General features: G+C 35.0%; 1 protein-coding gene and 1 pseudogene across 1 annotated transcript; both read right to left on the reverse strand.

The window, feature by feature from the left end:
• Positions 1 to 1,893: 1,893 nt before the first annotated feature.
• On the reverse strand, positions 1,894 to 3,353 carry LOC113740998 (uncharacterized). Its single transcript, XM_027268499.2, has 2 exons — positions 2,395 to 3,353; positions 1,894 to 2,308 (listed from the first exon to the last, which is right to left on the reverse strand). The coding sequence occupies exons 1-2, from the start codon at positions 3,074 to 3,076 to the stop codon at positions 1,917 to 1,919; spliced, it is 1,074 nt and encodes a 357-aa protein (XP_027124300.2). The 5' UTR covers positions 3,077 to 3,353; the 3' UTR covers positions 1,894 to 1,916.
• Positions 3,354 to 9,876: 6,523 nt separating this feature from the next.
• LOC113740997 (LEAF RUST 10 DISEASE-RESISTANCE LOCUS RECEPTOR-LIKE PROTEIN KINASE-like 2.4) lies at positions 9,877 to 10,810 on the reverse strand (annotated as a pseudogene).
• Between the last annotated feature and the right edge of the window lie 5,917 nt (positions 10,811 to 16,727).

Below are 16,727 nucleotides of genomic sequence, written 5' to 3' on the forward strand. Positions count from 1 at the left end.
CTCTTATAAAAACAACTTTTATTTTAACTATCTTTCAACTATTTAAGCATATGTTTTTAACATAATTATCCCCAAGCAATATAACTATTAATGTGGAATTTTTTATGAAAAAAATTTAAGAGATAAAGTGCTTCAGCAATAAAATTTTTTACATAAAATACTCGATCGTGTATTTTTGTATTGTGCACATGTTGGGAGTGCATTTATCACTAATAATAATAATAATTGAAATGCCGTCGTGCGGGTATTAATGCACTTGTGTGTTAAATGTCGGATTCTGTTGGCCTCCTTGACAAGCGAGAAAGGGGGCGGTGTACGCCCAACAAATATCATCCTATACTTTAGTCCAATGTAGGGCTGCAAACGAGCCGAGTCGAGTCGAGCTTTGAGCTAATCGAGCCGAGCCTCGATTAAATTTTACCAAGCTCGAACTCGAGCTCGACGAGCTGGCAAATTTCGAGCTCGAGCTCGAAAAAAAATAAAAAATAAATATTTTATTTTAAAAAAAATAAATAAAATAATATTTTTTCTTAATAAATAATAAAATATTAAGGATATATACGTAATTTTACTATAAAAATAAAAATAAAAAAAATATATATAATATACGTAATTTTATTATTAAATAAAAATAAAAATAAAAAAAAATATATATATATACCCAAGCTCGCGAGCCGGCTCGCGAGCTAACGAGCTTAATATTCTGAGCTCGAGCTCGAGTTCGAGTTTGACTCGAGCCGGCTCGAGCTCGACTCGAGCTCAATTAATAACGAGCTCGACTCGAGCTTGACTCGAGCCGCTCGCGAGCGGCTCGATTCGTTTGCAGCCCTAGTCCAATGCAAAAGGAAAGAAAAGCAAATTATTGAAATCATCCAATCAAGAAGCAAACGGCTACATCTTTAAGCATAATGACATAGTGAATGCCCAATGTCTTGCACTTGTGAAATAAAGAATATGAACTACCAAAACTAATAGGATGGAAATCGGGTAAATTGTAAGCTAAGCTATTATGCTAAGAAAAAATGATGATTGAGAAATTGTAGTTTTTTATTTTGGGTATAAAACATAAGTCAATATTATTAATAAATAAGATGAAAATTGTTCAATACAATTTGCTTGATAAAAAAAGTTGAACTAATGACAGAAGATACATAGAATAAGTCATATGTCACAGATATCTGATTTCAAAAATCATTAGATTTAACATATAGATTTGGAAAAACTCTTAAATCTGAAAAATAAAAAACGTGAATATATGTATGAAATAGGAAAACAAAATGTATCACAATGAGAATTTTTTAAATAAACATTTTAAATAAGTAAGGCCAAGACATGGCTTGAGTCCTTGCTTACATATATGTATTAGATTAGATTGAAGTGATCAACAAATCCAGAACCTCTCTACTGGTTTAAATTGGGCTATGTCAGTTTGGTATTTTTTTTTGGTAAGTTTTTAAATGAATGGTTCAAATCATACCGAACTGATGATGCCGATTTGTACCACTAAGAACCGTTATATAAAGACACTTACTGTAACACCTCGCGTTCAATGGATTGGCAAAATAGTCTTTTGAATTGAAACCACAAATTCAAAATGATTAGGGAAAATCGCTAATTTAGTTCTCAAACTATTTTACTAAAGCCGATTTGGTCCCTAAAAGTTTTATCGCACCAATTAAGTTCCTTAACTAAAATACTTGTGCCAATTGAGGACTTATACGGCGTCGCCACCCAAAACTCATGTATCTGTACAGAAAACAACGGCCAGGCAGGGGCCTTTTTGGAAGTTCGCATCCTAATTTCTACGGAAAGCAAGACAGAGCTCATTTTGCATCCGAATTGGGGGAAACCTGTGAAATTAGGGATTTTCCAAGACAGAATATAGCTGCTAGCATCAGTGGTAATAAATAGTTCATCTACGTTCTACCATTTTGATGCATTTTTCCAGTGAAAATATCCAATCCAATTTGAAGCTTCCCTACTTTAGTTAGACCTATCAGCAGAGAAGTAGATGTGGAAGCAGAAGGAGTAAGACCAAATTTTGTCATTATGTTATACACTTCAAAAGCTTTCTCATGCAGTCCTGCTCTGCTGTAAGCACAAATGAGCGAATTGATGGCAATTATGCTAACAGGTATGCCCTTCTCAAGCATAGTCTTCAGTAAGTGCAAAGCCTCATCTAACCTTCCTGCCCAACACAATCCTGAAATGGACATGTCAGATATTGAACAATCAGGAATCAAAGCCATCATAGATAATTCCCTTAAGAACCTGTTGCCATCATCTTCCCTCCCATATTTGTAGTTTCCTGCAACCAAAATGTTAAAAGTTATACCGCAAAGTTTCCTGCAACTCTCATATTCCGCATTTCCTCATAGAGCATATTAGCCTCACCAATTTCTCTTGCCTTTACATGGCCATCCATCAAAGCATTGTATGTCACAGTGCCTGGTGAAACACCCATTTCTTGCATTTCTTCAAATATTTTCCTTGCTTCTACAATGTTGCCCTCCTTGCAGAGTGCATTAATAATTGTAACAAATGTGGCAGTGCTTGGTTCACAACCGCTTTCCGCCATAAAATGCGCCCAATTCAGAGCATGAGATGTCCAGCCTCTCACACAATATGCACTTATTAGCAAATTATGTGCAATAACATCAGGTTCACAACCATACTTCCTCATCAAAAACAACAAGCTTTCTCCTGTTCTAACACACCCTTTTCTACAAAAGCCAAGAATCATCACATTATACACAAAAATATTCGGGCAAGGTCCCCTTTGGATCATATCTCTAAATAACTTCCATACACTACCATAATCACCAACTCTAATTAGCAGCGCAAAGAAAATGCTAACAGCTGATAAACTTGGTCTAATTCTGACCTCCCTCATTCTATCCCAGATTTTCAATGCTTGGGAACCCATATCTGCATTCACAAACGCCCTCATCAAAGAATCAAGAATCGAGAAATCTGACTCATACTTGCTATGCTCTCTCCACATAAACTCTACCAACTCATTACTCCTACATTCACCAATTCTACTACTTACACAAGAGAGAACATCCTGTGCCATCAACCTCAACCCCTCAGCAGCCAAGACATGTGCGACAATACAACACGACTGGACTATGAATTCCGAAGCATCACAGAAGACCAACTTGAAAAATGCAAATGAGACTTCGCGGTTTTCAAATAATTTCAAGATTTCTACAAGCAAATAGGGGCAAACCCCCAATTTCTTCCGCTATTTGCATGCAAAATGGGTTTCTGTCTTGGAAAACCCCTAATTTCACGGTTTCCCCCAATTCGGACGCAAAATGGGCTCTGTCTTGCTTTCCGTAGAAATTAGGATGCGAACTTCCAAAAACGCCCTTGCCTGGCCATTGTTTTCTGTACAGATACATGAGTTTTGGGTGGCGACGCCGTATAAGTCCTCAATTGGCACAAGCATTTTAGTTAAGGAACTTAATTGGTGCGATAAAACTTTTAGGGACCAAATCGGCTTTAGTAAAATAGTTTGAGGACTAAATTGGTGATTTTCCCAAATGATTAATCTAAATTTATTAGTAACACAACAGGTTGGACATTATATGCCAATGCTTTTCCTTTTCCTTGGTCGATTTTTCACTTTTAAAACTTTGCGTTATCGCAAAATCCAACTATCCACTCAATTGTGCGCGATGGCCGCTGTCCAATGTGGCATTTAGTCTCGCATCTATTGGGTTGGGATAATAACCTTTTGAGTTGAAATCACAGGTTCAAAATGGATATAATCTTTTGAGGTGAAATCACAAATTCAAAATGAAAAATTATTAGTGATCCGATGGATTCTGAAATTATATACCAATGCTATGACGCAAAATCCAACTATCCACTCAGTTGTGTGTGATGGCCGCCGTCCAATGTGGTGCTTAATCCCGCATCCAACGGATTGGGATAATAACCTTTTGAACTGAAATCACGGGTTTAAAATAAAAAAATTATTAGTAATCTGATGATCCCAACATTATATACCAATGCTTTTTCATTACATGACATTAAAATTATGCAAGATTTGTTCTGATATCATTTGTGATATGCGCATCCAACGAACTGGCCTAATAATCTTTTAAGTTGAAACTACGGAATCAAAATAGTCAACCCAAAATCACTATTTGGTCCGATCGGGTTGGATGTTATATACCAATGATTTTTCTTTTTCTTTTTCTTGGTAGATGTTGGATATTTCAGCTTCAACCGCACATGCCCCTTGTCTATGACCAACGCGAGACCTTTTCTTTTTCTATTTTCCCTGAGCGGGTCTATCCTTTCATAATTATTTTTTTTTTTTTTTTTTTGCTCGAAGTGGAGGGTTACAAGCTAGTATGAAAAGCTCATTTTCCTGAAAGACCTTAACGGGCCAAGGTAGGGGTGGCAATTCGGGTCCAATCAGGTTGGCGGGTCGGGCCAAGATTCGACCTGTCAAAAATCTGTTGACCCGAACCCGATCCGTCAACCCGTGACGGGTCAGTATATCTGACACGAACCCGAAAATTTTGGGTTGGCGGGTCGATCCAAAATGACCCGAAAATTAATTTTAATTTATTAATTTATCACTATAAATTCTAATAAAATCAATTTCTCACAAAATTAATTACATCATCAAGTAATAAAAATTTAAATAAATAATTTCAAATCAAATCCAAAATAAATTAAACACCGTAAAAGTGTTTTATCCCAAACCAAATATAAAATAAATTAAAACGAATTATATTATTTGTCCAAATATAATAATTTTAACTTCACACAAGGTAAATAAATTCATTTAGGATTAAGTAATTAATGCCTTTGAAAAAAAAGAATGATTTAGTTTAGCTAGATAAAATAATTTTTATGTTTATTAAATTATTTTTAATTTGTAAACGAGTCATATCAGGTCACCACGGGTTGACCCGAAATCGACCTGTTTTCTTTTCGGGTTCATCGGGTTCGACCCGATTCTGACCCGAACCCCCAAAACTTCAACCCAAACCCATTAATTTCGTGTTAGGTTCATGTCATATTTTCGGGTCGTGTCAGAAATTGTCTCCCCTAGGCCAAGGTTCAAGTTCTTGAAGTTAGCTTTAGGAAACTATATGCTGACAGAAGGTTCTAGCTTTATTGACCATCATTCTTACCATATGGATAAGTAGTATTGTGGTAAATAGCCTGTTATTACCATGCCAAAGGCTTCCTATTTCTTCCTGCCCATCAAAATATCTCCATCAAAAATTGCAGCACCATTTCTATTGTGCCCATCAAAATATGATTCAACAAATTATCCCTAGAAAAAATTGCAGCAGCATTTCCATTGTACCCATCAAAGGCCTGTAAATTGGCAAAAATAATGAGGTCATAGTATGTGATACAAACTTATCAGCTTCATCGAGCACGTTATCCAAACACAATCAACTACTTCCTGAAATTGAGATTACTAGCCAATTGATATTATTGTCATTTTTCATCAATTGAGAACCTCAACCATGTCCAAGTTCCACTACAGGAGATCATCACACAGAGCCCAGAAAACAGGGCTTAAAATCAGAAAGCAAACACCTAAGCATGTTGCAGACTCAAGTGCAAAATCAGGATATTGGTCTGCTCTTTAACCACTACAAGTTTATATTCAGATAAAAGGTTCCTTAGAGATATTACTCACCGCAAAAAACAGAGAAGGTTGTTGAAGGATTGCACAAAACTCTCTAGCAATCTGTCTTTGTTGAAACATATAAGTGATTTTTCTCAAGTTATACCAAAAGAAAAAGGGCAAATTACACTATACCATCCTGAGGTCTAGTATTATTTTACATATTCCCCCTATGGTTTCAAATGTTATATATAACCCTCTCATGATTTGGATTAAAGTATCAAAATGACGGAATTTGTAATCCATAATAGAGTCAACTAAAATATCAAAAATACCCCTATGTAAAGTTGAAAATTATTTATTAACCATCCACATGGGAGTTATGTATATATATTGAAAATCATAAGGGGATTATATGATAAATTACTAAATCATAAGGGGGTTATATAGTAAAATATAAAATCATATGGAATTAGAATGTCATACATATTATGTTTATGTATTTTGATCGCTTCATCCATTTTAATTTTTAAACAAGGATAATTTTGATATTTTTATAGGTTCTGTTATGGATGATTATTTCCGTCACTTTGAAATTTTAATCCAAACTATAATGGGGCTATATACAGCTTTTAAAACTATAGGGGGATTATGTAATAATTAGCTATACCATAGGAGGATAAAGTGTTATTTACCAAAAGAATTGTTAGTACATACAACCGTTATAAGTTGTAACATCATTCTTCAATTAAAGAGTAAATCTTATATACACTGACAGTGTATATACTATTATTGCTTGATTCATGACATGTGTGTAAAAGTTGAATTTTAAAATCAAATTTTACATAGTTATCATTCATCCAACACTGTCAGTGTAAGAAAGATTAATCCTTAATTAAAAGAGACACACATCATTCTTTAAAGGAACACATTTGTAAAACTAATTACAACTACAAACTTTCTCTACCTCTCCAACTCCCCGTACACTTGAGTCTTTTCTCTCTTATTTTTCCCTAACCAATCCTTTCTTTTCTTCTTCTTTTTCTCTCTTTGTTTTTTTCTATCCTAAGCTCCCAAAACTGGCCGTTAGTCTTTTCCTTTCCACTCGTTAAGAACTTCAATTTCTGAATTCCAATCCCATTCTTCCGTGATTATGATTATACGGCTCGGCTCAAAATCAGAATCTTCAACTTGAGAATTTGGGAGCTCAACTAATATGCAACATCCCATCGATCAGTCAATGCTCTCACAATCTCCTAATTCTCAAGAGCTTTCTATTGACACAGTGGCAAATATATTACAGTCACATCTGTTGGTCAGACACCACAGTAGATACAAATATCTCTGGCTGACTCAAAAAAAAAAAAAAAAAGATCAAAGCGAAAATTGAGCAGAAATATTCAAGGTGCAATTCACTTCAAATCCAGTAGCCGTTTTCATTCGATGGCATCCTTGGTTGTCAAGACAATGAGAGCAAAGCAAAGAACCTTGCCAAGGCTTTGACCTTTAAGTTAGTGGAGAATATGGAACTGATATGCCTTCAGTTGGGGAATATCAGTCTGGCAAGCAGCACATATGAAGGTAGCAGTTGTTGTTTGACCATTCGAGATTTGCAGTCACCATTTCTCAATCTGAAAAAATACAGGAAAGAACTTGACAAGCTCTGATGCAACGGATAATTTCTCTGTTTCGACAGTTCAATTCAACTGATAATTTCACGATGATTACAAGTAAAAATCAAGAGAACTTATGTAGGTGAATTCTGTAGACTCCACACAGTTATGAACTATAATCAATACTAACAAGGAAAAAGAATCATCTAGTTTTTTTCTTAACCATATATCGATAAAGGGTAAACTTATCAATTCAAGAATCAAGTTCACTGACACCTCTAGAGGTCTAAAACTAGTAAATGACAAAAACGTGGTCTTTACATCTACATAGTGTTAGCGTCTTCTTTACTTGCCTTTATAGGCATGAAGGGGGAGCTTCTGCATTTTCATCTCTAAACTTTTATTTGGGATTAAAAATGAAACTGAGTGGAATTTTAGCAGAAACAGGAGTCCAGTTCTTCTTTCGGTGAAATTGCTAATATTACAAAATCATGAGACTATTCCAGATGGATATATTGTTGAAGAATCTTCTGATGCTCCTGCTGGAGAAGACAAGAAAGGTTTGGGAGGGATTTCCAAGACCTGGAAGTTCCCCTTCTAACATCTCCACAACCTTACTTATTGATGGCCTGCTCAAGGGATTAGTTTGTATGCACCACAGGCTCACTATTATCATTTTCCTTGCAAGTTCGTTCTGCTCTTCATTCCAAATTCCATACAGTCCAAGCTCTTAGTCACCTCGATCTAGTCTTGAGTAACTCCAAAGAGGAAAGTATATTTCACTACTATGATCTACTCCAACATCGATATTCTTTCTTTCTCCAACCATCTCAAAAACCATCATCCCATAGCTATAGACATCAGACTTACGAGATACCCCTCCAATGTTTTTACAAAAAATTTCATTAGCAATATATCCAACTGTCCCTTGTGCACCTAGTATTGAGACAATGATCTCTTTTTGAAGGTAAAGTTTAGCAAGGCCAAAATCAGAGATTTTGGGACAGAAGTTTTTATCTACGAGGATGTTACAAGGCATTATGTCAAAATGTAGTGCTCTAGTATTGCAACCACGGTGCAAAATCCAATCCTCGAGCTATGCCTACTGCAATTTTGTACAATGTTTGCCATCCATGTTGACGGTTTGTCAAGGATTTTTCCACTATAGGCGAACTTCTCAAGGGATCCATTAGGAATGAATCCTTGTATGAGAGCCTTTTTGCTACCCTGGAAATGAGTACTTCCTTCAAGAGAAGTAGGCAAGAATGACTAAAATAGCAAGACCACTAGTAGAAGCAGCTGTATGTGGTACAACTACTTAGAGGGGCTAAATTTCCTTTATGGTTTGCAATAGATAAAGTGCGTGCAAAATTCCAAAAAGGAAATTTAGCCCCTCTAAGTAGTTGGAAATTTAACCAAAAAGGAAAGTGCGTCCAATAGATTAAAAAGGAACATTGTAAGGATGAGCAGGGAAAAAAGAAACTTAACAAATAGTAGTAGAGAAAGAAGATCACAGTATTACATGTATGATGCTTAAATTGTAGCTTTTGACGATTGACCTATACCGATCAGAAATAACTTTATCAGCATCCGCTAGATTTGACATTGACACTTCAGATCAAAAGTTAATGATCGGAACAATTTATGGTCCCTTCAAATAAGATACTGATCATTTTCAGCAGTAAACCAATATCGCAGGAATAACTAGAAGGTAATTAGTTTTTAATCGTGCTTATTCCTTTTGGATTCATTGTTAAGCATCATTTTAACCGTTAAGAGTTTTTACTGAGTCTCAGTTACTCCCTTGAACAAAAAGCAAAGATTTCATTGATAATGCATGGATGATGTAGGATCAATAGCAAATCAGCAAAGCACTTAAGTGGACTTACAAGCCCTCCAACTTATACCCAAATTTAGGTCATGCACTAATGGAATCACACTATAAATTTTGATCTTTTCGTCACCTCCTCATTTCTTATTTACTTTACTTCAAGGGTGCATGTTTTTAATCTTCTCTGCTTCATCCGGTGTTTCACTCGAAGTTGAGTCATATCATCCACATTTATCATCAACATGAAAACTTGTGCTTCCCCTTTTGAATCCTTCAAATCAATGGCAACCTGTGAGGCATCATCGCCAAAGTCACTTAGTTCATAAATTTTGTTGTCTTCTTCCACTTTTGGTTTCAACTTCAGCACCCTCTCTTTCTTCTTCTTAGCCTTTTGATCAAACAAAATTTCATCTAGATTCTTAACCTAGCTGCGTTTCTTTTGGGTTTTAACAGTTTCCTGGAGGCAATAGCCTTCGTTTTGGACTCAGTGTCTATTGATTAATTAGTGGTGATTTACAAATATTATGTCCTCAAGGTAGAATTATTGTAACTCCTCGTCATTTGACACTTACCCCTTTTTTATTGTAGTTATAACGTGAAGAAATCACAACTTTAATTATATTTTTTGATTGACTATATTTCGGATTTTGAAGCTTCTAATCTGAATAATTAGAAACAATCATTAGAAAAGAAAACAGATTTTGGCAGAAACGCAAGTTGGAAGTTTTGGAAGTTTTTTTTGGCCAATTAATTAATAATGTCTAGCAGAAAAACAGAATCACAAGGAGAGGTTAGGTCTACTGTTAAAGATCCTTGCGGGGGTTTCAAGGGAGGGATCTGTACTGTAAGGCCTCCAGGCTTCCTTCCAACATCTCCACCACCTTAGTCATTGCTGGTCGGTTGGAAGGATGAGTTTGTATACACCATAAGCTCACTATGATCATCTTCCTTGCAAGTATTTTCTCCTCTTCATTCATAAGTCATAACTCCATTAATTGCATATTCATCAACTTGATCTAGTCTTTTGTATATCCAATCGGGAAAGTACATATCACTGCTATGATCTACTACTCCAACTTCAGTGTCCTCTCTTACTCCAACCATCTTGAAAACCGTCATCCCATAGCTATAGACATCTGACTTGTGGGACACCCCTCCAATGGTCTTGCAGAAAACTTCCGGGGCTATGTATCCGATGGTTCCTCTTGCGCTTAAAAATGACACAATGCTTTCTTTACCAGGGCAAAGTTTAGCCAGGCCAAAATCCAGGATTTTGGGAGTGAAGTTTTTATCAAGAAGAATGTTATGAGGTTTAATATCAAAATGCAATATTCTAGTATTGTATCCATGGTGCAAATACTCCAATCCTCGTGCAATTCCTACTGAAATTTTGTACAGTTCTTGCATTCTTATTGATGATGTGTAGAGGATCGTCCACCGTGAGTGAACTTATCAAGGGATCCATTAGGCATGGATTCATATATAAGAGCCCTTTTGCAACCCTGGAAACAGAAACACAGAAGAGTAACAATGTTGACATTGGAAGTCCTGCTAATACTTGCCACCTCATTGATAAATTCTTCTACACTTCCTTTTGATTCTTTCAAAACTTTAACTGTCACAGGACTTCCATCGTGTAACATTCCTTTGTATACACAGCCATAGCCACCTTGTCCTAGCTTGATTTTGAAGGAGTTAGTCATCTTCTTTATCGCAGGGTGCCAGTGATCCATAATTCTTGAGAAAGGCTTCCAACATTGTGGAACTTCTCCCTTTTACACCAAATACCTAGAAATGAGTACTTCCCTTGGGAGAAGTAGGCAAGAATTACTAAAATAGCAGGATCACCAGCAGAAGTAGCTCTATGTAGAACAAGAGCATGCCAAACAAAATTCCAACTACTTAATTAGAGGGGCTAAATTTACTTTTTTGTTTGGATAACTATTTGAATGAAAGTTGAGGTATATGGGGGCGATGAAGATTTGACAAACCACCAGCAGTTTACAAGCAAGCCAAAATAAGATGTTAGGTTGAAACTTGGGAGGGAACAAGAAAGGCTTACAAAGTGTGAGTCTGAAAGAGGCAAAGGCCAAGATTGATTACCTATTGCCATTAAAATCACCAAATCTTTCTTTGTTCCTGCAAGTTGTCATTTAATAATCAGTTTTCCAGAGCAACTCATGAAATGAAAATCTTATGCTTGTAATGAAATATCCAGTGATGACTTCCATAAATTGGCTTGTATAAAGATAATGCTAAGTGGAAAATCACTCACCCATCCAAAGTGCATGCATTAAAGAAAGTGCAGCTTTTCAATTCACTTGAGTTGTTAAAAAGGAACATCGTAACAATGAGCGGGCAAAAAGAAACTTAACAAATAGTAGCGAAGAAAGAAGATCATATATTGCATATATGATGCTTAAATTGTAGCTTCTCATGATTGACCTGCGCCGATCAGAAATAACTTTATCAGCATCCGCTAGATTTGGCATTGACACTTCAGATCAGTTAGTGATCAGAACAATTTATGGTCCCTTTCAAATAAGATATCGATCATTTTCAGTGGTAAACCAATATCACAGAACAACAAAAACATAATTAGTTTTTTAATCTTGCTTATTCCTTTTGGATTCATTATTAAGCATCAGTCTAACCATCAGAGTTTTTGTTGAGTCTCAATTACTCCCTTGAACAAAAAAGCAAAGATTTCATTGACAATGCCATGGACGATGCAGGATCAATAGCAAATCAGCAAAGCGCTTAAGTGGACTTACAGGCCCTCCAACTTATATCCAAATTTAATTCATACACTAATGGAATCACACTATAAATTTTGATCTTTTCGTTGCCTCCCATGGTTCAAAGACAAGAGGTCTCGGCGGAGTCGTTACCCTCTCGGGCCCTCCCGGTATGATACCGAGATACTTGACTAGCCGAGAAATCGGCCGATACGTCACCGTGACGGGTTGAAACGGCCGAGTCACTCCGAGTTATTCCGAGTTAACTTGAATTTAACAAAAAACCTTTAGAAAAAAAGGAAAAAAAGCATTAAAAAAGGGAAACCCGGAGCCATTGGAGTAACAACTACAGCTAGATCCCAACACACGAGAAGGAGAAGTCAATATTGAAATCATTCATTGGGAAATAGAAACAAATTTGCCAAAGTACTGATCATGTGAAAAGATGTGGTAATATTATTCCAACTTGGTTCATATATCAAGTATATGCACATTCACTTTACTTTTCTTTCAAAGGCTATCACTTCCAAGGTGATAGAAAAGTGAGAGAAGGAGGTTCAGAGGAGAAATGACCAAAAGTAAACTGGAAGACCACCTCAGTCATAGTACTCTTCTTACGAACTCTTATGCCATGGTGGGATCCGCCTGGAGTTTTGTCTTTCAAATGGGATGTCCATAATGCGACTGCCATTCTTATATAGGCTTTGCTTGGCTTTCTCCTGCAACTTTCTGGAGCTTTGGCACTTGGGTACGAAACTCTTTAAATAAAAGACTAGACTAGTCATTTTATGTGTCGGTGCAATAGTCCATAGATTTAAAATTTTTATGCTTTCTCTCATCTCTGTTCTTGTTTGGACGCTCTTAGGGAAGTGAGATAGTACCTAAAATAGTAGGAATCAACTCGGAGAACTGGGATTTGTGATTACGGATCAAGCTTCTCTTTCCTATCGAACATAGCTAGTCATCAACTTTAGTTGCAGTGGCGGCCCTTTCATTGCCCTCTCTTGGTCTTTCCTTTGAAATAAGGACTTTTCCCGTGGGTCAAAAGGTATGAATTTATTTCTTTAAGTTTTCTATACTTATTAGAAGGTATGACTTAGAAACATATTTCGATTAATTATAGCCCTTATGTAATAGGCCAAGGTTGGATTAATTATGATTGTGTCCAAAATAAAATTTAGAAATTTAGATTTATCTGGCTAATTTGTGTTGTTGGAATTTATTTTGGGCCAAACACAAATTTAACACTTATCTCACATATAATTCAAAGTACATAATAAATTAGTTCAAATTCATTTGACATTTAGTGAAAATATTAAAATAACTGTTATATCTTTTAATATAAAATTTCTTGCTAGTGATTCATTTTACGAAATAACTATTAGTAGAAGTTTCATCTTTATTGACTTTAGCTATAATAGTAATTAATTATACTTATAATCATAACGGCCCAGCTATTTGAGTAATTTTCTAAAATGCAGTAATAATTTTAATAAATATTTAAATTTTGAAGTTCTTTTAATAAATAAAAAAATGATCATTGTAGCAGGTTTACATTATAGATTAGATGTTTAACTTACTAATATAATAGAAATAAATTATTACTATTATAAAATATCTTAAACTACTTGTTGTATTTTTTTCATATATATTTAATTATTTGTGATGAATTAATCATTTATATTGATACGTGTCATAGTTACAATGACGAGCAAGGATATTGGTTGGGAACATGGTAAACCCGTGGGTGGGAATAGAAAAATTGTGAGATGCAATTATTGTGGAAAAGTAATGTATGGTGGCATTACAAGGTTGAAAGAAGATGTCGGTCATGTCACGGGACAAGTTGAACCTTGTTCAAGGGCCCCAGGAGAAGTTACAGATGTAATAAAAATGCATCTAAAGGCTGGTAAGATTCAAAGAGTTACAATAAAATAGAAAAAAGAAGAAATATTGAACTCACTGCAACAAGAAAATATGTATAGTAATTTCAACATGGTTGGCGACGAGGAGGACGAAAACATTTTTGAAATTGATGAAGAAAGTAGGATGGCGTTGGAAAAAAAAAACAGATGAAGCAAGCAATTAGAGAGAGCCAATACTTGCAATTTTTAGACGAACAACAAAGGCATTCAGTATCTGGGAGTCGACCTTCTATGTTTATGTCAGGTATCATTTGTAAACTAAAATATTATAACAAATTTGATATCATTTTATTAAATATAATTAAATAAATTTGTAATTTATTTATTCATTTTTTATTTGTTAAACATTGTGAATTCTAGGGAATATGGGTGCTGACACTTCAAAACCAACGACTTCTGAAAATAAAAGAGAATTGTCACGTAATTTTAGTGTCAGACAAGCGGATGAAATGACAAGCAGAGGAATTGACTCACATATGTTTCCTTCGAAACAAAAATCAGTCAAATCAATGTTTGCGGGGGAAAATATAAAAAGAGTTGGTAAGGCAATTTCAAAGTTTTTTCATTTCAATGCTATACCATTTCATGTAGCTGACAATCCTTATTATCAATCGATGATTGATGAAATTGTCAAAGCTGGTTCTGGTATTAAAGGCCCTTCAGCTTATCAAATTGGAAGTGAATATTTCGACGAAGAATTTGAAGAGTTTGAGAAATATCTTGGAGATATTTATGATAAATTTTCAACTTTTGGTTGTGCACTTATGTGTGATGGGTGGAGCATCCGTACAAAACATCCAATAATAAATTTTATGGTATACTATGATAGGCACATGATATACCATAGTTCTGTTGATTGTACCAATGTCAAGAAAACTGCTGAATATAATTTCAAGTTAATGGAGGATGAGGTAGTAGAGGCTGTGGGATAAAAAAATGTTGTGCAAGTTGTGACAGATAGTGAATCTAGTATGAAAGCAGCTGGACAACTGTTGATGAAAAAAAGAAAAAATCTATTTTGGTCACCTTGCGCTGCTCATTGTATAGATTTGATGTTGGAGGATATTGGCAAAATAGATAATGTAAAAGAAACTATTACTCAGGGGAAGAAGATAACAAGTTTCATATATAACAGCGACAAAGTAGTGAATCTGATGAAGACATATACAAGAAAAAGGGAACTGCTACGTCCAGGTATCACTAGATTTGCAACTGAATTCATTTCTATGGAAAGTCTTCTTTGGCATTCTACAGAACTGAAAAAAAATGTGCACCTCAGATGAATGGACAGAGTTCAATAACACTACCAAGAGAAAAGCAGGAGCTGTTAAAGTAGCTGAGTTGATATTGTCAGAGAAGTTTTGAAAAAAAGTTAGAAATATGTGTGCAATAATGGAGCCTCTGGTCAATGTTTTAAAAACTATTGATCAAGATAATAAGCCAACATTGCCAATTATTTATGAGGCAATGGATAGAGCAAAAATGGCTATTCAAAAGTCAGTGAAATCTTGGAAAATGATTTGGGAAGTGATTGATAATAGATGGTATAATCAACTTCATTGTAATTTACATGCGGCAGGTAATTTAAAATATTACATCCAATTTAAATATGTAATATATATGTATTTATTTATTTTCTAATTTTGTTATTTTATTGTATTTAGCATATTTTTTGAACCCGATCCTTCAATATTCTGGAACTTGTGAGTTTAATCTGGATGAAGTTTGAAAACAGTTAAAGAAAGTCATTGCAAAGTTGGAGCCAAATTTAGATGCACAAGTTCATTCAATAAATGAGGTATTCTTTTGATTATTTTATTTATTTATATTAATGAACAAATTTTAAAATTTTAACACCTGTGTATATATTATTTTTGTAGATCAAAATTTTTGTAGACAAAAAAGGAGGATTTGAAAGTGCTATTGCAGCAAGAGCGTTAACAAAATCATTAACAGGTTTCAACTTAATTCATACTTATATAAACATCTAAACCATATTAATGAAATTAATATTTTTATAATTTTAAAATAATAATAATAAATTATTATTATTATTATTACTTTGTTTGTTTAGCTGAATGGTGGCTTAACTACGTTGAAGGTTCGCCAAATTTAAGGAATATTGCAGTGAAAATATTGAGTCAAACCTGCATATCCTCTGGTTGTGAGCGAAATTGGAGTACATGGTCATTAATTCATACAAAATTACGTAACCGTTTGGCAGTTAAAAAATTGCATAAATTAGTTTTTGTGCATTACAATATGCGATTAAAGGTGAAAAATTTGATGCATCAAAGAGATACTGATGATTTCTACAACCCAATTGACTTAAATCACATTTTTCACCAAGATGATATATTGGATGATTGGATAAGAGAAAATGAACAACCCACATTGCCTGAAGATAATCTGGATTGGTTGGATAAGGGCATTCATCAAACTGAATCAGAAAGTAGTGAATATCAAGAACATGACAATGATGGTTTTGGTGATACATTGTCCCAATATATTACCAAAAAAAAAAGAAAGAAAGAAAGGTCTTGCTGAATCATCAAGTAGGAAACAAAAAAGTAAGACTAAACAAACCAGAAAGCATACTGTTTTATCATCTTCGAATAAAAGTGACAGTGGTAATAATGATGATGACAATGGTGACAATGGAGATGGAGGGAACAATTCTTTCAAGCATAGTGGTGGTTACAATCAAGATAGCCAACAAACAGGAGGTATGTCATGGGCTCAAGGACAAGATAATTATTATACCACTCAAGATACTGATCATGGCTATGGTCTTGGCATAGAAGCACAATGTCAATTCCTCAATAATTGAACTCAATTTTCAAGTGAGAATACTTTCTCTTAGGGGTGGCAATTCCTGACACAACCCGAAAACATGACACGAATCTAACACGAAATTAATGGGTTTGGGTTGAGATTTGGGAGGTTCGGGTCAGAATCGGGTCGAACCCGATGAACCCGAAAAGAAAACAGGTCGATTTCGGGTCAACCCGT

Source organism: Coffea arabica, chromosome 4e (assembly GCF_036785885.1).
Source record: "Coffea arabica cultivar ET-39 chromosome 4e, Coffea Arabica ET-39 HiFi, whole genome shotgun sequence".
NCBI lineage: Eukaryota > Viridiplantae > Streptophyta > Magnoliopsida > Gentianales > Rubiaceae > Coffea > Coffea arabica.